Raw genomic sequence first — 26,919 nt, 5'->3', positions numbered from 1 at the left:
CATCCCCTAATCTAGTTTAACAATCATTCTTGATTAAATCATAGCTCCAGGGAGATGATCTAGTTATAGTTTCAAACATACAGCATTGAATAGGGATTAGAAGAAATAGCTGCCTTTACACAATGGGATTAGGATTAAAACATGGCTTTTCAAGGGTACATACATCATTTCAAACCAGCACACCAGAGGTGTCAGTCTCTGCAAGAACATCAACTTGTTCCACCCCCATCCCCTATTAGTCTCACCCCTATCCATCATGAAAACATTATAATGGGCGTAGTCCAAATAACTCTGAAGACTGTTAAAAGGATCATGCACAGGTTTGAAAGTATCATGTACTCTAGAAAAGCCATGGTTTAATCCAACACTGCAGGCAGGAAACTTTTGATGAGATTATCTCCATAGAGATGTGATGCGCCCAACTGTGGCCATTAATGTCTGATTAGATGGAGATGTGACTCCACCCATTCCAGGTTGGTCTTGATTAGTTTACTGGAATACTTTAAAAGAAGAAAGATTTTGGAGAAAGTCAGAAATGATAGAGCTGACAGAAACGACAGATGCCTCAGAACTGACAGAAACTTCACAGCAGAGCTGACAAAGATGCAGACATAGGGGAAACAGAGACATGGATGTTTGGCTATGCTTGGGGGCCAGCAGACATTGCCGTGAAATGTTAAGCAAGCCTGAACCTGGAAGAGTCAAGGGAAGCCAAAAGATGAAAACCAGCCCTGGAGAAGCAAAGTGAGGAACTCCTCATGGACTGAGACTGAAAGCAGTGGAGCCCAGGAGCAAGGGAACAGCAAATGTTACTTCCCAGCTGGCAGAGGTGTTTCAGTCCAACTGGCCTTTCTTGAGTGAAGGTAAGCTCTCGATGGTGCCTTAATTTGGACACATTCACTTCCTTAATACTGTAAACTTGTAACTTATTAAATTCCCCTTTTATAAAAGCCATTCCAGTTCTGGTATATTGCATTCCAGCAACTTGCAAACTAACACAGAGAAAAAGAGAAGGAGGTGTTACAACAAGAGAAGTTAGGATTTAATAAATAAATATGACTGCTGAATCACTATATTGATATTTTAGTCTCTAGTGTCTTGGAGCAGCTAGAAGGAAAAACCTGAAATTGTAGAACTGTAACCCATACCAAACATGAAATCTGTTCTATAACAACTTGTTACAATGTACTTTGAAAGTTACTGCTTTTTTTATGTCATATTTCACAATAAAAAATGTTAAAAAGAAAAAAGAGGAAAACAAAGAAACAAATAGTAAACGCTCTATACTTTTCATTGACATATACGCAGGTTTTCAGAAAGAAGAAATTTTTCCTCTCCTACCCTGTTACATATAGGACCCCATTGATTTAGGTGGGAAAAATCCATTTCAGACTGGAGCAGCCATGCTTATCTTGTGGGAAGGACTTAGTTCTTGAAAGATTTGTATCCTCATAGTAAGAATATAGAAAAACAAGGATCAGTATGAATATACTGATACTGTGACCAATTTATTGTTCCAAAGTCCATCCCTCAATGGATGACCATCCCACATCCCTCCTATTGAAGGAGACTACAAACAGCTGTGATTTAGAAAATCAGCTACACGGAAATGTCCATAATAATAACAATGAAATTCAGACTGATATTTGGCTATGGATTCCCCTGGCCCGATTATATATACCAAATTTCTGAAAATATTAGAGGGCATGACTCACTAAGACATTTTTTTCTCAACTGAGACATACAGCACATTTTGACATAGGATTACTATTAATTTCACTCCCTTATACCAGTCAATCCACCTGAAAACAAAGAACAGCAAACTAGCTCTAAGGGGCAGGAAGAGAAAAGACACAAAGCACAAAGCACTCACTGAAGCTGTGGTACAATTCCGGAGCTCTCCGAGGCTGGGGTGGCAGGAGTAATGGGTGTCATGGGCGTCATGGGTGAAGGATACAGGGGAGTGGTGCCTGGCAAAGGTGCGGTTGTCAAAGTCTGAGAATGGAAGAGCTGTGGAGTTTGGCCAGAGGCCCCCTGTGTCACTGGCTGAGATGTAGACTGTTGAACTGCTGCCGCTGCAGCTGCCACTGCTGCTTGTTGCTGTTGCTGCTGCTGCTGCTGCTGCTGCTGCTGTTGCTGCTGCTGCTGCTGCTGCCTCTGCTGCTCTTCCAGAATTGACAGGCTATTGGTGTTCTGAATAGGCTGCGGGGTCAATCCTGTGCCATAGGGCATCATTGGACTAAAGATGGGGATTCCAGGAGTCATGGCACCCTGTGAGAAGCAAGGAGAAAAAATAGTGAGGCTGGCTCGTCTTTAGTGTTGTAGGACCTGCCTGGGTAGAACAGCAAGCAAGATGTGCAAAGATGTCTTCTGAGTATAAATAGGGCTTTGAGCATTATTAGGAAGAACGTACTTTCTTCTTCAGTCAAGAACGTAGGATTTGGAATAAGACCTGAGTGTGAATTCCAAACTTACTACTTATTACCTATGAGAATTTCAGTAAGTTGCTCAACCCCTCAGGCTTAACAAGAGGTAATAATGTGTGAAGATAGTTGGAAAGAATAAGGAAAGAAAATTAGAATGACCATAGATCCCTGTTTAAACCACTCTCCTAGCATCCATCTGAGTAGTATTCCATTTCCTACAAACTGTCATCCCAGTTTGGATGATAAATTATATGGTTACCCTAGATATTCACTTCAAGTGTTCAACATGATGACAGGCACATAAAAAACACTGAAGTGTTAGCAAGGTCATGATAATTATTAAAATACTATTCAGAAAGGTTGACTATTTGCTCTTCTAAAATTTTAAATCAACCAAGTCCAACGGATCTATCAGAATAATTATTAATTTACTTCTCTATAATGCGTCCTTATTTCTTCAGTCACTGTTACACTGAGTTTCAGAATGACTCTTTGGGAAAGGAAAAACAGATACTGTTCTTCCCATATTAAAAATAAGAAAGCTGATACCTAGAGAAGTTAAATGGCTTGCCCCAAATCCCAGATCTAGTTATTAGATGAGCCAAGATCCCAGCCATATTTTCCTGAGACCCAGTCCAATGTGTTTCCTACTGTACTAAAATCCATGGAGCCCTATGGAATACAAAGACAGCCTGCAATGGTTTTATGAGCCTCTTCGAAGTCTGCATGCATTTTTCTGGGAAGAGGATCCATTGTTTTCATTAGATTGCCAAATAAGTCTAAGAACTGAAAGAGACATAATCCTTTTCCATTTCTTCCACCTTATTTAGCAGAAAGCACAAGCTAAAGATGTCTAAGATATTTATGTTCAACTGTTTTACCCTCAACACAGTGACAGAAAGATGATAAAAGAGAGTCAAATGCATAATGTAGTCCTAACTATCCAAGCACTGTCACTTATTTTTATAAAAATATGAGCTAGGAAAAAAAATCCACTTTATGTCAGTTTCAAAGATAAAGCAACATAATCTTTACAATTAGATAAAGGTTTTAAAAGTAGGTCTGTCTTATTTTAAATCAGCATGCAAAATTAACTCAAAATGGATCCTAGGTCTAAATGTAAAAGCTAAAACAATAACATCCTCATGACTTTAGAGTAGGCACGTGTTTCTTAGACATGAGAAAAATGATAAATTGGACTTCAGAAAAAATTAAGAATATCTGCTATTTCAAAGACATGATGGAGTAAACTAAAAAGCAAGCCACAGGCTGAGAAAAAATATTTATAAAACATGTATCTGGTAAAGGATGTGTATGCAGAATACAAAAAGTGATCAATAAAAGATAATGACCCAATAAACCCAATAAAAACATAGGTAAAAGATGTGTGTGGACATTTTACTAATAAAGGTATATAAATGGCCAATGAGCATTTGACAAGATGCTCAAGATCAGTATTCATCAGGAAAATAGAAATGAAAAAGACTGACAGCCCAACGTGTTGGTGAAGATGTGGACCGACCAGAACTTCTACACTGCTGCCAGAACTGCAAAAAGGTACAGCCACTTTAGAAAATGATTTAGCAGTTCCTTATAAAGTTAAACATACCTTTACCATCCAATCTAGTAACCCTACTCCTAAATAAATAAAATAAAAGTGGTGGTTGGGTGGTTAGAATGCCCACCTTTCATGTGGGCGACCGGGCTTCGATTCCCGGACCATGCACCCAAAAAATAAAAAATAAAAATAAAAAAATAAAATAAAAGCACAGTGTACACAAAAACCTGTACACAAATGTTTACAGCACGCTTATTCATCATTGTCCCAATCTGGAAACAGCCCCTAAAGGTGAGCAACTCAAGAATGAGCAAATTTGTGGTATATCCATCCAATGGAATACTACCTGGCAGTAAAGGAATTAACTACTGGTATAATTATCAATAAAGATGAAATTTAAAAACTTAATACTGGAAAAGACAGATACAAAAAAATATTTAGTGCTGGGAAAGCAGACTATCAGTTGCCTGGGACTAGGTGAAGGGAAGTGACTATAAAGGTGAAGCCAGGAATTTTTGGAGGTGACAGAGGTGAAACAATTGCCAAAAGGTGCATTTAAAATGGGCATTTGTACTGTCTGTAAATTATACCTCAAAAAAGTTTAATTAAAAAAAAAAAAACCCTGTGATTTAGGGCATTAAAAGTAAAAAGGAAAAGATAAAACTAGAACACAATTTAGTGAGCACAACTTTCAAAATCAAAGACTCTATAATCACTTGGAACATTTTCACAAGTATTTATCAAAAGAGTAAGTGTTTAACGGATAAATAATGGAATTTTGCCTCTGAATAAACTTCTTGAAACATTATCATGTTTAGTCATAGCCTAATAAGAACTTCTCAAGAAAACTAATAAGAAAGGCTTAAAAAGCTAGATATCCGTTTCCTTATTTTTTAAATTAATTTTTTAGAAATATAACAAACAAACATTCTTAACATATGGTCATACAAATATACATATATAATCAGTAATTCACAATATCATCACGTAGTTGCATATTCATCATCATGATCATTTCTCAGAATATTTGCATCAATTCAGGAAAAGAAATAAAAAGAAAAAGAAAAAAAACATACATACCATACCTCTCCCTTTCATTGATCACTAGCATTTCAATCTACTAAATTTATTTTTACATTTGTTCTATTATTTATTTTTATTCCATTTGTTTTATGCATCTGTCAATAAGGTAGATAAAAGGAGCATCAGATACAAGGTTAGAAATAATTTTCAACACTACATAGTTAAACCCCCTCCTACCTTTTCTACTGTTTCTTACAATGTCTTCCCTACCTATGCCCTCCCTCCAGCGGTGTTACCTGGGGTGAGGCCAAGCCCTGAGCATAAGGTGGGAGGCTGTTGTTTTGATCCATGATGTTCACTCTCTTCTTGGTAAACCAAAAACCCTTGGACTGGAATCTCTCTCAGCATTCAGTCTTTTCCCTGGAGCATCACCAGTGCACTCCTACCAATTTCCTCAACTCTTTGGGTTATCTTCATGCACACTGAGGATAAGCGATGCTGTTCTGAAAAAGTTTGAAGTTTAATGCACATTTCTATTCAAACATTTATCATCTAATAAAAAGTTCTCATATAGCACTTACAGGTCTCAAAGTTGCAGGTTAAATATAAAAGAACTACATACATCTCAATTATGTGCCTGGTTCACAGCAGGCACTCAAATATTTGCTGAATGAATAAAAGAATCTGATGATCACTTTGAGAGGGCGAAAGTTCCCAAAGACTACATTTTCTACATACTCATCACCAAAAACAGACCAAACCAAATCAAACCAAACACATACTAAAACTCAAAATACCCTCTATTAGTAAGATCAAAATGAAAAAAGAAAACTGTGCTGCTGAAAATAAACATATCAGAGATGTAAGAAAAGTATACTTTTCTAGACACTGTAACCCTAAAATAATAATATAAATGTATAAAGTATAAAGACAAAGGGGATATAGCCACTGACATCATTCAACTGAAGGGTGTGCAAATATTTACTGCAACATTTTGTATGTGCTATCATGGAAGGCATATGTGTCTTTGCAATTTCTGCACCAAGCACAGGGCCTGGAACATAGTTATGCGATCATAAATGAGTGAATGTAGATATACATGAATGAATACATATATGGTATGGAAGAGAAGGAAGTATGAACTGTGACGCACTCTGGAGACAAGGCAGTGTTTTCACAAAGCAAGGACCATGTGATTTGAGTCTAGCAAGGTAAGACTCAATCTGTATTTCAGGCAAAAGGAAGATCATGCACAAAGGGGAAGAAAAATAAAAGCAGCTTAGTTTAGTTATCTAGAGGGTAGGTGCAAGAGATGAGACAGAAAATATAGTTGGCATCCCATTATGAAGAATTTTGGGCATTATCACATAGGCACTAATGGCAGTTACACAATCCTGAAGCGTAGAATGAATAGATCTGTGTTTCAGAAGGGCTATTTTGGCAAAAATGTGGATGAATTAGAGGGTAGTAAGACTAGAGAAGGGAAGCTTAGTTTAAGGGGTCGCTGCGTAGTTAAGGCAAGAGATAATCAAGGCAGGATTTAAAGCACCGTAAATATCACTACCTAGAAATTTATCCAGAGCCTTTGGTATCTATAGACTATCTTTCACAAACTAAAAGCCTAAAGAAGCCTGAGAACCTAGACTGGGAGTCTTACGTCATAATCGTTCAGCGCTAATCCCAGAAATAGCCCATCACTTCCAGGATGGGAGAGACTGCCACTTCCTCACCTATATCAACTGTACTGACTTATCCTTAGAAAAGATCATTGTTGAGAGAGTGTCTCCATGTTTTGGAAGCTGAAGACATCAAACAAGCTCTTTTGTTTTCTGAAGGCAATGACTGATAGTGAAGAGAACCAATGAATTCTGCACAGTCTTCTAGCGTCTGCATAACCCATCCAGCAGTCTGTATGAGGTCTCTTTTCACAGAGAACGTTACCTGGAGCTTCACACTGGATAATCACACTGGCCTGACTCCAGACATGTAGGCATTGTAAATACAGCAGTGCGAATTTATTTATTTAAGAGAAGCCATACCGAGCCCGAAGTCTCAGGATTATGAGAATCCTAAAAAGGCCCCAAGCAGAACTTCACGATAAAACCAGCATGGGAGCAAAACCAGCAGGCCCAGGCCAGAGTTAATCCACCGTCCACTGCCGAAGAGAAGAGGCATGACAGAAAAGGACAGGAAAGATTATGGGTTTCCGACACACCTGGCTGTCCTCCGCTCTGGGCCCCTCTAAACGCTCAGCACCCAACATTTGCGCGGCGGGAAGCGGCCTTGCGAACCACAGCCGTGCAGCGACCCGGCTGGGGGCAGCGGCCGAGGCAGGCGGGCAGCGGGGACCGGCCGGCCGGTGGGCGGCACGGGCCGGGAGGAACGTCCGGCAGCCCGCGGAGCCTTGCGCGCCCAGCTCCGCGTCCCCTCCCCCTTCATCGGCCCGAGGACCTCGATGCACGAATCGCCATCCTTCCGCACACACAGCCCTCCCGAGAACAGAGAGAGTCAAAGAGGCCGTTACCTGGAGTCTCTGAGGTAACCGCCACTGGCCCACACAAACCAGATTGGGCACCCGCCACCGCGACCCTTCCCGACCCTATTAAACACCGGCGCGCGCTGGATGACGTCACTTCCGCCAGTGCCCCCTCGGCTTCAGCGAGCTAACCATGCTCGAGTGACGGCCATGGGAAGTGTGGGCACATGTCGCTTCCCTATTCCTTGAGCGCTCGGTTTACGGGAAATTAGGGTGGGAGCTCTTCGGAGAGTTCTGGGGCGGGGCCGCTTTGCCATAATACTTCCTAATTGGTCGGTGATGGATGCAGGAAAGCAATATATGCTTAAAAAAAAAAAAGAAAAAATATATATTTAAACCAAGTAGTTTTGTAACCTTTGGCAGTTGACATCTGTGCCTGGGTTTCTTCGTCTTTAAAATGGGATGATACTATTTACCCTGCAGAGATGTTGTGAGATTCAGTTAATAGATGAACAGTGCCTGGCACATGGTAAGCATTCATTGAAGGTTACCTAATTCTTCTTAAAAATATATAATGATAAGTAAAACAAAAAGATAGCCTTAATAAAGAGATTCAATTGTATTTATAATTCTGCTAGTAACATCATGATGGTTGATCTCAGTTGTCAACTTGGCTAGGTTATGGTGGTGTTTGGTCAAGCGAGCACTGGTCTTATTGTTTCTGTGGGGGTCTTTTGAGATGGATTTAAGTCATTGATCAGTTCATTGCATCTACTGTTGATTGCATCTATAATGTAAAAAAGATATTGCCTTCAGCAATGAGAGGATTCTTCTTATCCAACCAGTTGGAGGCCTTAAAGAAAGAACTGAGGATTTCAGCAGTCAGAAAGAATTTCTGTCTCTACTTCAGCCAGTCAGCTTCTCCTGGGGCATTCAATGACATCATCACAGAGTTTCCAATTTGCTGCCTGCCCTATGGAATTCAGTTTTGTCGATCCCCAAGTTTCTGTGAGCCAATTCCTATAAGTCTCTTAATATTTACATATATATATATATATATATGTATCTGCCAGTTCAGTTTCTCTCAGAGAACCCTATCTAATCCAACCATTTTCGGCAATCTTAGTTGTTTCTTAGTTCGTTTACTTCTGTATGTTTGATTAGAACCCAGCACACCTTGATTTCTCGCTTCTAGTTTTTTAAAAATGAATAATCATATATTGTACTGCTTTGTTTTTTATTTGCTCTTTATTTTTTCTGTTTTATCAGTGAGGTGGTCAGCAACTTAAGGATCGGAAGTGTTATCTATGCTTTTTGTATCGCGTACTATATCTGGCACCTTGTTAGCCTATGGAGAGAACTGAATAAGTACAATACCTCTTTCTGCATAACATCAAAGAAAATCCTTTGTTTATTTATGGGAAATATGGAAAATATTTCAACATTTAATTAAACAAGTACTTTCAAAAACATTTTCTGATCCCAGATTTTCTGTATATATCGTGTAGTCCACCTTGTCTTGCCAGGAACCTGCAGAATAGAGTCTGCTTAAATTCGATGGACCCTTAAGATTGAAAAATGAAGCAGGCCAGTTGATAAGCAACAAGGTAACAGTTCACTGGAACTCAAAGCCTAGGAGGCTGGTCCTGGGCGGGTGCAGGGCATTCGGAGCAGCACTGCGCATTGCTTGGCGGGTTACAGCGTCTACGCAGGCCAAGGAAGGTATGGAGCAAGGTTGGGATTTGCAGATGGTAAGCATGTCTTTTGGTTTTACGTTACGTGTTTTATGGCTAGAGTATATACCTAGGATTGGAACTTTTGGCCCACAAGGTATGCGTATCTTCAATTATGCTAGACGCTAATCTGTTAATTGGCTATTCCAATTTACATTCCCACCAATAGCGTTTTCCAGTTTCCGTTTCTCCTCATTTTTGCTAATATTTTATATGGTCAGACTTTTAAATCTTTGGCCATTCGGAGGGAATTCGAATTTTTCCGTAAGAAAAAAACCCACAAGCCCTTTACATTTTTGTCTGCTTTTTTTGGACTAGGGAGCGCCGAGGTACCGACACATCCTGGCAGCGCCGGTGACCTCCAGGAGCACCGAGGAGTGCATGATAGAGCGGCTTGGAGGTGGGCGCCGAGGAGCAGCCGGAACTGACGTGTTCACTTCCGGAAGTGAAGTGAAGTCACTTCCGGCTGGAGCCGCCATCTTGCTGTGAGACAGCAGGTGTCGGAGCCGGAGCTGCATCTGGGGCTGAGCTATGTTATCTTCAGCAGCTATGCACTGTGGTCTTGACCGAGAGCTGGGGATGGAGCCATACAGAACCGCGGGTCCCTCCCAGTTTCGCTTTTCACCCTACGCCTTCAATGGAGGGTAAAATCCATCGAGAGCCGCCGCTTTTACTTTCGCCCTTGTCCACTCTGCAGACGCTTATTTGGGGTCGCCGGCGGGAAAGGCCCTGCCCTGTCTCACCCTTCAGGCCTTCAGGACCCTTAGCTGTGTGCGTTCACGCAGCGGCACAACCCCTTCCCTTTTCTCCTTTTCCCTGTGTTTCTCTGTTCATGCCTGGCTTGCTCGGTTTCGCATTGCGGTTTTCAGGGTTTCTTCTTACAGTTTAGTCGTTTGGGTCTTTATGTGGACGACTAGTTTACGGTATAGCTTGCTTCTTGCCGGAACGAGGCAGTAAATAGAAAGGGAAACATCTGCTGTGTGGAAGACCCTGTCGTGTTTGAACACATTTCCCATGTCAGCAGGTTAGGACAGGTTCAGGATTTGAAATAAAAACGTTATAATTGAACCACGTTGGTAGAGGCTAGTTTTGTTGCAGCTGAAACGTAGTCAAAAGCTTAATCATTTTCTCATAAGTTGAAGCTGGCCAGACTTAATAGATTATTCATTTTTTTTCTTTTTTAGAAAGCTTAGCTTAAGTCCAGAAAAAAATGCTCAGAAGGGGTCCCTTTTGATATGTGTATTTTTTCATGTTTTTTGGTAACAAGCTTTTTTTTTTTAAGGTAATACTTTCCCCTGGTAGTGTACCAGAAGAATCAGTTAGGACTCTGACAGTGAAGAGCTATAAATAGAAGCGGTGGTTATACTTTATCAGTCAGACTTTGTAGAAAAAATTGCGTACAATTCGAACAGATAGTTCAGAAAGACCAAAAACATTGATTAGGTCCTTATGAATTTGAAATGTGGATGCAGATTGTTGGAAAGCAAGAGTATGTTGGAAACCAAGAGTTAAAGGCTGCGATTTTAGACCTAGTTTTGCCACCAAAGGGCTGTGCAGTTATGGGATACCTCTCTCAACCTCTTGAGCCCCAATTTTTTTCATCTACCTTAGTTCTTAAATTTTGGGGGAGAATCAAATGAGAAGCATTTTATAAATGGCAAGGAGTTATGTTACTTTAGTTCCCCTAGTGGCTGAATATTAGATGATATTGGCCTCTTTTTTTAACAAATGAACCTGAGGCTCTTAGAAATTAAATTGTCCCTGGCTACAACAGCATACAGAACTGGGGTGAAGTTGAGCCAACACTTGAATTCATCTCTTTCACCCAACAGTTTTTGTGGGCTCCTTCTCAGCACTTCCTGTGATAACTAATTTCGTTGTTATATTATTGTAAGGTGGATTAGACCCATTTCATAAGGTAGCTGTAAATTCTTTATAAGAAGAATTTTCAAGGCATTCAGTGTTCAGTACTTGTCACTCATTCTTAACCCATTGTAATCTAATTTATGCCATTACTGCCTTAAAAGTTACTCAAGACTTTGTTATATTCTTACCTTTTCTCAAACTTTGTTATATTGTTACCTTTTCTCAAACTTTGTTCTTTTTCTTTACTGTTCATTGCTGTTGGCTCTTAAAACTCTACTTTTTGCTTCTACAGCATAAGGCTTAGTTTTGTACATCTTTCTACTCTTAACTCTTTATTTTATTTTTTTAAATTTAGTACCAAATAAACATTTTTTGCTTTAGTCTCACACGTAAGGTAAAATTTTAAAATATTAATTATGATCTGTTTTCGGCACTCTGCACTAATGACATTCCTTTGTTCTTCCTCATGCAAAAACGTTCTTTAAATTTGTGCATTTAGTCACCATCACTATACACTTTAGGTGTTCCTAGATTATACCATCTCAATCTTTAACGTCTTATCTTTCTTTCTGATTTCGTTTGTGCCCCCAGCTCTCCTCCCTCTGTCATTCTCACATTCAGCCTCATTCAATGTTCCAACATCATTGTATTACATTTAGGTAGTATTGTGTTGTCCATTTCTGAGTTTTTACATTCAGTCCCGTTGCACAATCTGTATCCTTTCAGCACCAATTACCCAACATCTTACCCTATTTCTATCTCCTGATGGTCTCTGTTACCAATGAAATTCTCCAAGTTTATTCACAAATGTCAGTGAGACCATACACTATTTGTCGTTTTGTTTCTGGCTAATCTCACTCAGCATGATGTCCTTAAGGTCCATCCATGTTGTTACATACTTCATAAATTTATTCTGTCTTACGGCTGCATAATATTACATCGTATGTATATACCACGGTTTGTTTAGCCACTCGTATGTTGATGGACATTTTGGCTGTTTTCATCTCTTTGCAATTGTAACTAACGCTGCTATAAACATTGGTGTGCAAATATCAAGTTTGTGTCTTTGCCCTCATGTCCTCTGTCTACTCTTAACTCTTTAAATGTAGTCAACCCCAAGTTATTAACCTCTGTGTTTTTCACCCAGCACTCTCACATATCTCAGTCTGGCTCGCATCATCATCCCCAGAAGGATAATTCCAAATCTATTTCTCTGCCTCTGCCTCTCATGAGTCCCTCAGTTCTGATTTTTTATAGTATATTTCTACAAAAAGAAAAAAGCTAATTATTTCTCTTAATCAGCTCTCCTTATTTATAATCTTTATAATGCCGTTGTGTTCATCCAAGTTTAAAATCTTGTATGTCGTAATTGGCTCTTCAGAAAAACTTGTTCATTTCATTTTAAATGTATTCTGGATTTACCTGTTTCTTTCTATTCGCCTTGCTGCGTTCCTATTTCATTAGTCTTATTAGAGCAGCTCCCCTTCCCATTTTATATGAATGTAAAATATGTTGTAGTAATCTTTATCTGGACCTCTAGCTTAAGTTTTGTTTAACAGAGGAGAATTTTTAGCTCTTGTTTTATTTTTTCTTGCCCTGCTTGTATGGTGCCTTCCCCCCCTCCCCCAACACACTTAGGAGGGTCTACTTAGTATTGTAGACCCCAGCCGGATTTTCCCAGACCAAACTGGCCTCCTATCAGGAGGAAAGAGTCACCTGCATTGGTTTTCCCTGAGGGTGAGACCCAGCAGGTTGGAAGACTTTCCCGTGAAGTCTCTGGGCTCTGATTTTCTTATCCTGCCCACTATGTGGTGCTTGTCTGCCTGTGGGTTCCACCAGCATAAGATGATGCGGCACCTTTAACTTTGGCTTCAAATTACCAAGCCCTAGTGACTGAATTCCTTGAGGAAGGGATTCCACCTGAGTTGGGCTTCACCGCTCCCCTGGGGAAGGCACAGGCTCCAGACAAGCCCTCAAGCGAACTTATTTCTGCCTATGCTTGGGGCAGTTGCAGCCTGAGAAGCCCTGCCGCTATATCCAAAGGCAGTCAAGCCCTTGTAGAAACAGCCACAAAAGCCTCTGTTTCTTTTTTTTCTTTTTCTGTCAGCCCTGTCCCCTTGGCGCCGGGGCACAAATGATTGACCTCCGCTTTGACCAGGTTCACCTGAGTTGGGGGCCTATTTTTAGTAGTCACAATTTGTTAATTAATTCCACAATTGGCATTTGGTTGGGTTCAGCCCCTGCTGCTGGTAAATTCCCTTATCTTTCCCCTCTGGGAAGCAGCCTGTGGGGGAGGGGCGCTGGCCATCACGACTTGGGAAACTCACGGTTCTGGGGGGGCTCACAGCCAGTCCAGCTGGTCCAGACTGGGGTACGCTGTGTGTCTGGTCACTGATGTGGCCCCAGAAGCTGTTCTGTACTGTTTCTGATTATTTAGTAGTTGTTCTGGAGGACAAACTATACCACGCACATTGTTAAGCCGCCATCTTGGCCCGGAAGTCCTCTGTCATAGTAATCTTGAAGCCCCACATTGCAAATGGAATTTTTCTCATTTTTGCACATAAAACCTTTATGGTTCCTTGGTAAAATTCCACAGTTTTGGAATGTGAGATCCTCTCTAGTAGGATGCCTGTCCATCATCTAATAAGCCTTTTGTCCTTCATTTGCTTACATTAAAAGTGACCCCTGGATATGTTGCTTGAATGTCCTGTTTGAATTATTCCTCCTTCCCTTTGCTCACTGTTCACAGTACTTGGAATGTTATCCCTTTCTTCATCAAAGCTTTATTAGCTCGTATACAACCTCAGTAATAATAATGGCTAAAATTTTCTTACATGCTTAAGTTCTGTAAAACTTTATGGTGCTTTATGTAAATTATGTCCTTTAATTCTCGTAGTCACCCTGTAACACGGGTACTGTTACTATCTTCAACTTGAACCTGGGGAAATTGTCAGAGGTCACAGCTACACAAACTAGTAAGTGGCAAAGGTAGGGTGTATCCGAATCCAGAGCCCATGTGCTTAGTCATAATACTATACTGCCTCAGACATATGCCACAATAATAGCCAACACTTAGTGGATAGCAGTTATAAGCAGGTATAATTCTAATTGCTTTGCAATTACATTTATTAGAACATTTAATCCTTTCAGCAGTCTAAGGAAATAGCTACTATTATGATCTCTGTTCTGCATATGAGGAAACTAAGGCTTTGAGAAGCTAGGTAACTTACCCACACTCTTGTAACTAAGTGGGAGAGTCACAGTTAGAACCCAGACATTTTCCTGGGGTTTTCACTAAACTAATATGTTGTATAACAGCTCAGCAAAAGTTTGCTCATTCTTTTTTCGCAAATATTTGAGTGTCTGCTGTGTGTTAGACATTATAAGAGGATTTTGATGTAAAGAAATTAAAAAGCAAAACAAAAGAAAAATGCCCAAATCCCCTCCTCTCTGCTTCTACCCCTGTATTGCCACTCTCCGTACTTAGTCTTCAAAGATAGGGGCCGTAACACTTGGCTGTTTCAAACATGAGTACCTAACACAGAGTAGTTTTTAAATTGTTTATGAAGTTTTGGTAATTCAGTGCCTTTTCAATTGCCTTCTGCTAAGGAAGCTTTCCTCTGATTTAATCTTATATTTTTTTAGGTAGTACTTACAGCCAGGAATCCCTCCCCCCCACCCCCAATCTTTGCCATTCTATTTGAATCTTTTTCTTGTTCACTCTCCTATTTGGGGAAATTTTATTACCATACTGAAATATTAATTATTTTCTTTTTTCCTTAGTACGGTATTGGCAATTGCTGGAGAAGATTTTTCAATTGTTGCTTCTGACACTCGATTGAGTGAAGGATTTTCAATTCATACCCGGGACAGCCCTAAGTGTTATAAATTGTAAGTAAATTTCTAAGGACACAGTTTTCTGTTTGCTTTGTAACAGCTTAATACCAAAAGAGATTTCAGCTTCTAAAAGAAATATTTCATGGATTTTTAAGTTGCCAGTTTAGAACTTCTTTTGCTTTTTCAATAGAAAAGTTTTCTAAATTAGTGTTCCTAGTAATTCATTCATATACAGTCTTCTTATTTGCCATTGCTAGGTACCAACAATGTTTTTGTTAGCATAGATTTTTTTTATCTCAAAGTTCTATTTTGAATAATTTCAAATATATGTCAAAGATGAAAGAATTTCGTGATGAACACCCTGTACTCATCATCTAGATTTTACTATTACCATTTTATTATAATTACTTAATCACGTTTCTATTTTTGATCACTTTGTCCCTCTTCCATTTATCCAGTAAATGCTTTTAAAATCTGCTTTCTTTTTTTTTTTAACCTGAAACATTCAACTTAGCTCGATCCATGGATGACAATTTTAATGGGCTAACTATATTTTTTCTAAAATATATGAAAATAAATTCTTGATATTCTCACAAGCAGTGGGGACAACCAAAGCAATAGGCTGAGCCTCCAATCTTGGGGTTTGTACATATGAAACTTAACCCCCCAAAGGATAGTCTAAGCCTACTTAAAATTAGGCCTAAGAGTCACCCCCAAGAGAACCTCTTTTGTTGCTCAGATGTGGCCGCTCTCTCTTAGCCAACATGACAGACAAATTCGTTGCCCTCCCCCGTCCACGTGGGACATGACTCTCAGGGGTGTAACCTTCCAGGCAGTGTGGGACAGAAATCCTAGGATGAGCTGCGACACAACACCAAGGGACTGAGAAAACCTTCTCGACCAAAAGGAGGAAAAGCAAAATGAGATAAAATGAAATGTAAATGGCTGAGAGATTCCAAACAGAGTCGAGAGGTTATACTGGGGGTTATTCTTATGCATTAAATAGATATCACCTTTTTAGTTAAGGTGTAATGGAGAGGCTGGAGGAAAGTGCCTGAAAATGTAGAGCTGTGCTCCAGTAGCCATGTTTCTTGAAGATGTTTATATGAGGATATAGTTTTCACACTGTGACTGTGTGATTGTGAAAACCTTGTGTCTGATGCTCCTTTTATCTACCTTATTGACAGACAAGTAAAACATATGGATTAAAAATAAATAAATAATAGGGGGAACAAATGTTAAAATAAATTTAAAAAGTAAAATACATGATAATAAATTAATATGTATTGAAATAAAAATATTTGTATAAATCACCTGACTGCATCTTGCATATCAGCATTGTTTTGTATTTAATTGTATTAAATAAAACTGTATTTAGACAGTTTTCGAAATGCTTATAAGTATTGGTTAATAACTAGATTAGTCCACAAGAACTTATTAAACCTGAATGTTAATGTGAATGGGACTGGTAAGAGGTTTTGGTGCTTTGGACAGGGCCTTACAGTGTTCTAGGAAGAGGTAAAGGAACTGAGAGTTCTGTCTTTTTACAGCTGGCCTAAATTTTCACCTAAAAAAGCAGTTGAAGTTTTTCTTCGTTTTCTTGCTTCCCTTTCTGTCCACTTACATTTTTTAATGTCCCTTTCTTCTATATACCAGTTTCATCATGCACCCAGGTTGTCTTTTTTCCTCTTCCAAGATGTGGTTTTTATAATTTTAAAAGCAGTAAATTGTCATAAATAAAAGTTAAAATCATAACTTTATAGATACCATTCTTGTGCAAGGTTCTGCTAACCTCTAGACATGTTCTATTTTAATGCTAAGTTTATTTCCCTATAACATTCTATTTTAACACTGAAGTGAACTCACCATGCTGTTCTGTGAAACATTTTAGGGACAGAGATAGAGAGTATAACTTTAATGAATTCTTGTGTCCTTATCCTCAATCTTCAGAAATAAAACATAAATACAGTTGAAAGCTTCCAGTGTATTCCTCATCCCATGCCATGTTGAGTTTCCCCTTTAGAGTTGGCTAGAGATGGGCCTGTTTCCCCCATGTGTGTCATATTCTACATTACTCTTTATATTTTGTATAAAAACTCCCTTTAATGCTTCTGGATATCTGGAAAAACACCCTGAAGTGCTAGGATTTTTTTCTTTTTCTTTATTAGTGAAGTTGTGAGTTGAAAATGCTAAGATTTTGTCCTGCCCTATTGTTTGCTCATTTTGGTAGTAAAGGTAGTAAGGTATTACAGGAGATCACAGTAAGATTGACTGGAGTGATAGATCGGGAAATATTGGTGCTGACCCCAGAGGGGTCAGTAGGGAAAGTATGATTTGTATAGATGTATGTCATTCACATTCTGCCAAATATTTCTTAACTGAGTTTGGCTTAGATTTCCTTATAGATTGATCATCAAGATTAAGTAATTTTTGAGATCCATGGTTGAATTTGTATGGATGTACTAAAATTTTATCATTCCATACTGATGGGAATTTAAGTAGTTTGTCTTGTTTTGGGGAACTATTAAGAGGATATATCTACCCGTACAAATGAGTGTCTTTGCATACTTGTGTGAGTATATTGACAAGATGAGTTTTTGGCAATGAAATTACTGCATCAAAGGGAGGTGTATTTAAGTTACTAAATATTACCAAATTGTCCTTCTAAAAAGTTGTCTCAGTTTATTCTCTCTCCAAGTGTCTGGAGCACCCATTTTCCACTGCCTTGCCAGCATAAGCATTATTCATTTTTGAAATTTTAGTTAGCTTAATGGGTGGAAAATAGTTTCATGTTTATATTTGGGTTTCTGAGTGAAATGGAGGATCTTTTCACGTTTATGACAATTTGTGTTTCTTATTATGTGACTCATCTGTTCATATAACTATTCATTTTTCTATTATGTTAATGTTTTTATTATAAGAGCACTTCATAGACAAAGAAAATTAAAATTAGACTGGTCATACATGCTGCCAATATATTTTCTTAGTAGTTTTTTTTTCTTTTTAAACTTTGTTCGCTATAATAGAAGTTTTAATTTTAATGTAATCAGATTTTTGAAAGTTTCCTTTGGGTTGCATCATATTTAAATAGGCCTCCCCCAGCTCAAGGTTGTAAAAAATTTACCCATATTTTTCTCTAATCCATTTAGTTTCGTTTTTTTCTTTAATTTGACTCTTTGATCCATTTGTAACTTAATTGGTATAAGGAATGAGATGTACCCCCCTGCCTCCAAAGAGCTAGGTAAATTACCATTTATTGAATAATGGGAGTAGTAGTTTTAAATTTAAAATTGTCCAAGACGCGTTTTGCTTTACTGTCTAACTCAGTTTCCTGAAATGTGCTTTTTTATAGAACTGACAAAACAGTCATTGGATGCAGTGGTTTTCATGGGGACTGCCTTACACTTACAAAAATTATTGAAGCAAGACTAAAGGTAAATGTTTTTACATATGACTACACTAATGAAAAATTTATAACATTTTGTTGGATTCTTATAGGCCTCCAGCATGACTGTTGCTTAGAGTAACTGTAGAATTCCTAGGTTAGTAGGTGAAACTGTAATGTATCCTAGAGAAGAAATGATAGTGTTACTGCAGTGTCATTAATGTAGCATGATGTCAAACTGTAGCACATTTCATTTGTTAAAAATCCCTGTACGATAGGATTCTCTATCTTGTTAGAAAACAGCCTAGGAGGGGGTTTCTTCCTCTGGAAAATACTTTTTCCTCAAAAACAAAATGAAACAAATCAGTTTCCGTGGCAGGAGGTTAGTCCAGATGAGCTTTCAGACAGCAGCCTGGTTTGGCACTCCATGCACTGACGTGCTTTCCTTATTTGCAGGGCTGTACTCTTAAATTAACCGTGCGCGTGGGCGGCAGTAGGAACAAGCCAGGGGCTTGGATAAGGGGGTCATGACCAAAGTCATTATCCCTAACACTGTGACAGGTTTTAGTTGATAGGTATCTATGGCATGAGATAGAGATGGGGAGGAGGAGAGGCAAAGGGGTGGTATGAGGGAGAAGTGAGAGAATAAGATTCAGCTGTTTGAGGTTTTTTTAAGTAGGGCTGACACTAGTAACTGCACTAAATGTCTTGTGTGCCAGGATGGGAGAAGCACTGGTTATACTGACTTGATAAAACAAAGGCATTTCTGGATTTTGATTATGCTCTGTATGTATTAAGCAGTGTTTATTTCAAAATAGTTTCAAGGAGAATAGAATATGAGTCATTTGGAATGTATTATAATAGGTTATATTTGTAATAATAACCACTAAATTCACATTCTTTTCGTTATTGGCAACAATAAAGAGTTAGAGTTGAGATTCTTGATATCACCATGTCAATATTCAGAAATATAGATTTGTGTTTCAAATGAATATAGCCTAGTAGAATTTTTTTCATAATTTATCATATTTATAGTATTGGTATTATATGTCCTTAGTTTTGTTTTTTTTATGTTGTAGAATATACGTTATAACTTTTACATACTTGATAAGTCGATCTGGTACATGAAAAAATTAGTAGGGGCTAATCACATTCTGTTTTGCATATTTGTGAGTAATGCTTGAAGATATTTATACTTATGAGTGGTTATTGTAGTCATTGGTACACATAATATATTTATTTAAACTGACACTTGTTTTTTTTAATGTGTAGAAATTATTTCACTCAATATTTATTCATTGTCAATGCTTATACTTGCTCACATCAAAAGTTTCAGTGAATTAAATTTATTGACTCAGTGGCTCAAATATATTGACTTTCGCATTTACACAATAGATGTTAGTGGACCCAAATAAACACACGGCATAGACTAATGTTTTGTTAATAAAATAAAATAAGGATCAGTGAGTTCAATTTAATGCATGAACCTTCCTGAAAGTTTTCTTTCATAAATTATTACATGGTGAAGTGAAAAAATATTCATAGTATTTGGTTTTGAAATGAAACTTTAAAATTTTCTTTTTAGAACTTTTTTTGTTTGAGGGGTGGGGGGTAGGGGTCCTTGGTCCGGGAATCCAAGTTGGGTCTCCCGCATTCCTTTTTAGAACTTTTATCTTGGAAAAAGATTATTCTCTAAATTGACTTATCCATTACTTGTAGTGTAGCTGATTTACAATCTTTTTTCATTAGTCATTATTTTTACAGTCCTTAAGTCTTCAGACTTATTTGCTATGTGCTGACAAAAGAAATTAGTGAACTTAATTTTTTTCTCTGAACTTTATTTTATCTTTGCATTTTTTGTAGAATTTCTCAATCTGTTAGATAGTTTAGGATTCCCAAAGGTGTCATAAATTCAGAATTGGAAATCACTTTAACGTTCTAAGATCCTCTTTTGGATACTTCTGTCTTCTGCTATAGATGCCCTGTGTTAGAATCAATACAGAGAGGCTGCACCCCTCTTTTCTTCTCTTAGAGATCTACTCTGTAAAGAAACGGACTGTGTGGGTCCAGATCAGGGCTTGGCAGACTTCACCTGTAAAGGGCAGATAGTACATACTTTCATCGTTGCAGATCATATGATCTCTGTTGTGACTACTCAACTCTGTGGTTGTAATGCAGAGGAAAACATAGACAGTATGTTACAAGTGAGCATGGCTGAGTTGCAACAAAACTTTTTTAAAAACAGGTGGTAGGCTGAATTTTGCCAGTGGGCTATAGTTTGTTGACCACAGGTCTAGATGCAGAGTGATGGAGAGAGCTGGATTTGAAATATTCTTCCCAAGTTACCTCCTGTGTACTGATTGTGTGCAATTGTTCTTGAGTTAGTAGTGCATGAAATAATATAGGCATGCAGAATGGCATCTTTAAACCAGAGAGCTGAGGGCAAATTTAGCGTTCTTCCCCTTAAAATATTTTAAAACCCCAAAAATGATATGGTATATAAATTATTCTTTTATCTCAGTAATAATGTGAGTAATAATAATTGTTTGACCATGAAAGAAACAGGTGTATTTTCCCCATTCACCAAGGTAGGCATTCGTTCTTTTCATTTTAACATTTATTATGCTATTCTGTGATATAGCCTGTCTCTATATACCTGTTAATTTTATTAATAATTACAGATGTATAAGCATTCCAATAATAAGGCCATGACTACGGGGGCAATTGCTGCAATGCTATCTACAATCCTCTATTCAAGACGCTTCTTTCCATATTATGTTTACAACATCATTGGTGGACTTGATGAAGAAGGTAGAATTTTTTTATTCTGGAGCATGGAGGTGGGTGGCATTTCTTAGATGAGTGTATTTTCCATCCAGCGGTACACAGTCCCAAAGTCGAAAAGAACCATCAATGAATATCTGGGAGATTAAAGCTCAAAGAGTGAAATTAATGAATATCCAAAGGCACAAAATAAATGTTGTATGAGAGCTCCAATACAGTAGTGATTATTGGGCAGTTGATTATTTTATCTTAGAAATTACTCAGGATCTTGTGTGAGTTCAGTAACTCAGATAATAAGCATTTTTATCTTACAGAAATCTAGAAACCTGATCTCAAGACACTTGACCCAAATATGATTCTAAGTAATGACAATTTACTAGCAAACATAACTTCAGTATTTTTTTAAAGTGAGGTCTTAGAAGTTATTTTAGGTAATTATGTATGCATTCCACCGATATTTTTAGAGCATGTTTGAAACACTTCCTTATTTTTCTGTCAGCCAGATCATGAGAGCCTAAGAAAATCAGTCATTTAAATTTCCGTCCTTCTTGTTTTTGATCCAGAATTGCATTACCCTGCTTGGGCAGGGTTATCCTGGGACTTCTTTTGCCATCATGTGGGGATTTCCTTTGGTTTGTTCCTGCTTGGATTTTCTATTTCCTGGATCCCATGTTTTCTTCTTTCTTGATTTATTTCCTTATTTTGGTGCCATACGTTTAATAGATTCCAAAAAAATAATCATGGTACTTTTTTTGAGACTTTGCATTTGGGCTCTTTTTTACCCCTGTGTTCTGAAATTTTATGGTGATAATCCTTGTCTAAGGTCTTTTCTCATTCTTTGTGTTCTCCTTCTGCCCCTCTTCATTGCCTCCCCCCAATCTTCCCCGTCTCTGCCACCACCTGGATTGTTATCCTCTAATTTTCTTGTCTCTTTTCCTCATATTTTCTGTATCTTTGTCTTTTTGTTCTACTTTATATTTCCTTTACTTTAGCTTCTAATCTTTTATTGAATTCTTTTTATTTCTGTTGTCATTAATTTCTAAGAGCACTTTTTCTTTTTTCTGCCCCCCACCTACTCGCCCACCCCAAAGCATCCTGTGGTTGCTCAGTGGATTCAGTAGCTCCTTTTAACTCTGAAATTTTTTTGTATTTTCTTTATTCCATCAGACTGTTTTTTCTTTATATGTTTTTGGCTTCTTCCACACCAGAGGCTACCTTCACATTTCTTTTGATTTTTGGCTGTCCATTCATATTTGAGTAATAAACCAAAATTCTGGTTGTAGTGGTCTGTGTTGACTTCTGTATTGGGTGATTGGGTAGCCAGCATTTTCTTCAACTGAAGGTTCCTTAGATCTTTTGACCGGGTTAGGGTAGAGGGAGTTGGGGAATAAGCCTAGTTGCCAGCGTTCTAGAGCTAGGAGGAGGTAGGAAACTGGAGTTCTCTGTTCTTTTCGTATCAAGTTTTCATTTAAGGCTTCTGTCCATTCCTGAGCCACATCCAGAGCCTCTTTAATTTTTCAAGAGATTATATTTCTTGTCTTGGGGGGTGGGGGGATGGAGGTTAGGGATAGTAACTTAAATGTATTAGTGGAATTGGGGGACCTGAAGAACAAGTGTTCCTTAAACAAACCTTCATAACAATTATGAGTTCACAAATTGACTAGCCCCCCCCCCCCAAAAAAAAAATAAAAGGAAAAAAAAAAAGAAGAAAAATTGTCTACCTGGACCTCTATTTTACTCCCTATTGAAAATGGTTTTAGTTTTTCCACAATGAAAACAATAATACTGCTGAAGAAGTTTCAGATATTTTAGAAAGATAGAAAAATGAAGTTAGAAATCACCCCAAGCCCTATCCCTGGAGATAACCATTAAGTTCCTAGTAAACAGGCTTCTGGATATCTTGGTGTTCATACATGTTATACACATACATGCATGTAGTTTTATGTAAATGGGACCATACAATATGTTTTTCTGAAACTATATATTGGCTATAGTTCTTTTTTTTTTTTAAATATTTTTATTGACAGATTTTCACATGCATACATTCCATATATGGTACACAATCAGTGGCTCACAATATCATCATATAGTTGTGTATTCACTGTGATCATTTTTAGAACATTTGCATCACTCCAGAAAAAGAAAAAAAAACTCATACATTCCATATCCCTTACCCCTCCCTCTCATTGACCACTACTATTTCCATCTACTCAATTTATTTTACCCTTTGTCCCTCCTATTATTTATTTTTTATCCATACTTTTTTACTCATCTATCCATAAGATGTATTTTTTTTATGGTATTACTGGCTGGTCCTTCAGAGAGGGTGTACCAGTACACTTCTGTCAACAGTGCCTGTTTTTCACATATCCTTTCAAACACTTAAAAATCTTTATCTAATAAATATTATTGTTTTAATTTTTGTGTTTTTTCCTTACTGAAGTTGGGTATATTTTCATGTTTACTGACCTTTTTGCATCTCTTCCACGGGCTGACCTGTTTATTAATTAAGCTTTGTGTATTTTCTCATTTGTATATTAGCTTTTTTTTTTTTGCATAGACAGGCACCAAGAATCGAACCCACATCTCTGGCATGGCAGGTGAGAACTCTGCCACTGTGCCAACATCTCCTGCCCTCCTTTATTTTTTATTTAGATTTATAGGCACTCCATTTAAGCATGTCAGTTCTCTTTTGGGTGTCATTTTCTACACTGAAGTTTTTAAGTGTCATCCAGTGAACTCAGTATTTTCTGTATGATTTTGAATTTCCTGCCTTGTTAGAAAGCCTCCCTCCATCCCCAGATTACCTGTTCTTCTCTCTGGGATTTGTATGGTTTTGTTTATTTTTACAGTTAGCATCCTTGTGTTTTCTAGGGTTTATTTTGATGTGGAAAACGCCCCATAACTGCAGTAAGGATTCAAGCCATTCTGCATTGGTGCTGTACTTCTCTTGTCTTCATCTAGGGGATCTTTGAAACTCTGGTCTTGGAAATATCCCACCCTTCCTTTTGTTCCTTTTCTTTCTATCATATATGATTTTCTGAGAGTGTCTACCATTGGGTAAAACTTTGGGGCCGATTTTATTTGTGGCCTGTTGGACTCATGGATTTTTCCTTTGCTTATATACCTCCTATCCCTTTTCTGCATGTTTGTTAAGGTTATTTGACTGTCCATCATGATAATGTTCTTTGTCCCAAGCTTGCTTCCAGCAAAAACAACTTTCCCAGGTTCTCTTAGGTGATCTCAGATGTTCCTTTCCAGCACATTGGGAAAAATACATAAAGCTTACAGTCATCCGTGGATAGTAAGAGGATTATCCTTATCTCACATCTCTCAGGGTAACTACTTAGGAGAAAACGGTGCTCCAGTGTTTTGGTATAATGTGTTCTAAAATCAGTTGTATAACTCTAAAGTCATATCTTGTTTATAGTCCATGATTTCTCACAGTTGTTTCTAAAGGGCTCTTTTAAAAATTACTCAGTGATATACTGTCTTTGTAGTACATTCAGACACTACCAAAGTACTGGAAGTAAGTCCCTCCTTTTCTTGCCTTCAGTCCTTCCGCAAAGATAACCGACTACAGTTTGCTATTTATCTCCTTCAGACCATTTTATATGCTCATACAAACACATAAATGATTTTCTTAGGCCTTTAAATAAAAATGGGGTCATACTATGCAGATTACAGAACTTTTTTTATTCATCCTTAAGTTCCATTATATATATATGTACGTCTACCTATTCCTAGGCTGCAAAATGATAGTAATAATATGGCATTTGATGCTTAGATCTTAGAGCAGGTACTGTAACAGTTCACCATAACGTTGGTGAAATCATCTACATGTTAGGGCTCACGGGATGATAATTGGTGAAGTTCGCTTGTAGAGAGAGCAAAGAGTCTGGTAACAGACAAAATGATGAAGAGAAATGTGGGGCAGATTGACTACAGTGTTTGTGAGTCAGGAGGTGGGGTACTGGCCTTCAGTTAACATCCTGAGATCTGCTGCTGGATAGGAAGCATGGCAGTGACCATGAGGAGCATGCTGGATGGCATGTGTCGGGCAGTAAAGGTGATTCTGTCGGTGGAAATTTTAACTAAATTAATAGTTCATTTTGTATCACTTTTTTTTTTTAGATTCACTTTAAGCATGATTTGGCTTGATTAATAGTTGATTGTCCTTAACGGAGACGTTCTTTTTTTCTTCAAGGAAAGGGAGCTGTGTACAGCTTTGATCCAGTAGGATCCTACCAGAGAGACTCCTTCAAGGCTGGAGGCTCAGCAAGTGCCATGTTACAGCCCCTACTTGACAACCAGGTAAAGAGACTGCAAATCAGATTTAATTGTGTTTTATAAAAAGTGCTTTTTTTCAGTTTTCCTCTTCATTAATTTGAGTTGAGCAGCAAAGGCTTTCATATAAATAGCTACTGAATTTGGTTGATTTAACCCAACTGAGTCTTCTGTGTCTTTTTTGTATTCTACCAGCTCTCCCTGGATGTTCTCTTCCTCTCACATGGCTTCAATTTCTTCCTATGGTCTCATGACTTCTGTATCTCTTCCATCTGGAGTGGTTGACCCACAGTTCTAACTTTCCTCTCATCATCTTTATCTGAAGGTGTCCTTATTCACTGTTTCTTGTTCACCTAATTTTGTATTGTGCCTTCTAAATATATTTTGAATTTGCCACCCCTTTTCCATTACTGCTGACTAAATTCAGATCTGCATTGTGTCTTGCCTGGATGATTTTATTTCTTTCCTAACATCTTTTCTGCCTCCAAGCTTACTTTTCTAAAATAATAAGTTGCAAACAGTTACTCTGCTTAAAGTTCTACATGGATTTTACAACACCTTTTTGGTTCAAGTTGAAACTCTTAAAGATGGTATGCAGGCCTGGCCTTGTCTTCCATCACTCCTCATCGATTTAAACTTTGTTACTTTTCCTTAAAGATACTACACTCTTCCTTGTTTCTATGCCTCTGAACATATCATACCCTCTGTGTGGAATGTTCTTCTCTTTATGTCCAATTTATCCTTCAAGACTTAGCTGCTCATATGTTCTCTCTGGTGAAGTCTCTTCTTCCACTAGCTTCAGTTGATTACAATTTAGAATTCTCCTACCTCATTCTTAGTTACAGCATGTGATACTGTCGCATTTTGTTTATATATGTCCACCTAGATTATGTATTTCTCAAGAGCAGGAACTCTGTGTGAGTAAATATTTGTCAAGAATTACACATGTATAATTCAATTGGTCTGGAAGGTTTTTAGACTGAGGAAGTTTAATTATGCATGATATAATCATTATATATCATCAGACATGTAAAGGTATTAGGGGACATTTGACACGTCCTTTGTATTTATGGTTATATTATACCCTAAGCCAGATTTTCTTGTTGTTTTCATTAGGTTGGTTTTAAGAATATGCAGAATGTGGAGCATATTCCACTGTCCCTGGACAGAGCCATGCGACTGGTGAAAGACGTCTTTATTTCTGCAGCTGAGAGAGATGTGTACACTGGAGATGCGCTTAAGATCTGCATTGTCACCAAAGAGGGCATCCGGGAGGAGACTATTCCCCTGAGGAAGGACTGATTATGTCCTCTCTTAACAGTCAGTTAAAACATCTTAATTTTCTACCTTGTAACTGTGGATATTGAAACTGTTGCCGTAATTTGTTTTATTAAAAAAGAAGCCTGTAGTACTCATCCCGTTATAACTTGTGGTCTTCTCTAAGCAAGACACATCTAGGAATTTCTTCTTTTCATTTTCTCCACACATTTGTTTCTCTTGGAGCTAATTTTGTATTTCAAGGATAAGAAAATTACAGAAATAGA

At 38.0% G+C, this 26,919-nt stretch overlaps 2 protein-coding genes across 8 annotated transcripts in view; one reads left to right on the top strand and one right to left on the bottom strand.

Moving 5' to 3' along the window:
- The window catches only part of TBP (TATA-box binding protein), a 47,312-nt gene extending 39,652 nt beyond the window's left edge, over nucleotides 1-7,660 (bottom strand). For 2 of the 7 annotated variants that reach the window (XR_013174405.1, XM_077157959.1), the window contains exons 1-3: nucleotides 7,532-7,660; nucleotides 5,304-5,510; nucleotides 1,874-2,271 (exon numbers count right to left, since the gene is read on the bottom strand). Coding sequence is in view for 6 of the 7 variants with exons in the window: in XM_077157959.1 (XP_077014074.1) it covers nucleotides 1,874-2,271; nucleotides 5,304-5,357 (452 nt within the window). In the remaining variant the exon portion in view is untranslated. Of the gene's footprint in view, nucleotides 1-1,873; nucleotides 2,272-5,303; nucleotides 5,511-7,046; nucleotides 7,163-7,222; nucleotides 7,372-7,531 lie in introns of those variants that run through there. The other 5 variants (XM_077157961.1, XM_077157962.1, XM_077157963.1 and 2 more) reach the window with 5 other exon arrangements.
- Nucleotides 7,661-9,655: 1,995 nt separating this feature from the next.
- Nucleotides 9,656-26,790, top strand: PSMB1 (proteasome 20S subunit beta 1). The gene is made up of 6 exons (XM_077157965.1): nucleotides 9,656-9,860; nucleotides 14,866-14,973; nucleotides 18,272-18,353; nucleotides 20,986-21,115; nucleotides 25,296-25,402; nucleotides 26,492-26,790. The coding sequence occupies exons 1-6, from the start codon at nucleotides 9,748-9,750 to the stop codon at nucleotides 26,675-26,677; spliced, it is 726 nt and encodes a 241-aa protein (XP_077014080.1). The 5' UTR covers nucleotides 9,656-9,747; the 3' UTR covers nucleotides 26,678-26,790.
- The last annotated feature ends 129 nt before the right edge of the window (nucleotides 26,791-26,919 follow it).

This window comes from Tamandua tetradactyla, chromosome 4 (genome assembly GCF_023851605.1).
Source record: "Tamandua tetradactyla isolate mTamTet1 chromosome 4, mTamTet1.pri, whole genome shotgun sequence".
In the NCBI taxonomy this organism is placed as follows: Eukaryota; Metazoa; Chordata; class Mammalia; order Pilosa; family Myrmecophagidae; genus Tamandua; species Tamandua tetradactyla.
This window is presented reverse-complemented; position numbering and strand designations above follow the sequence as displayed.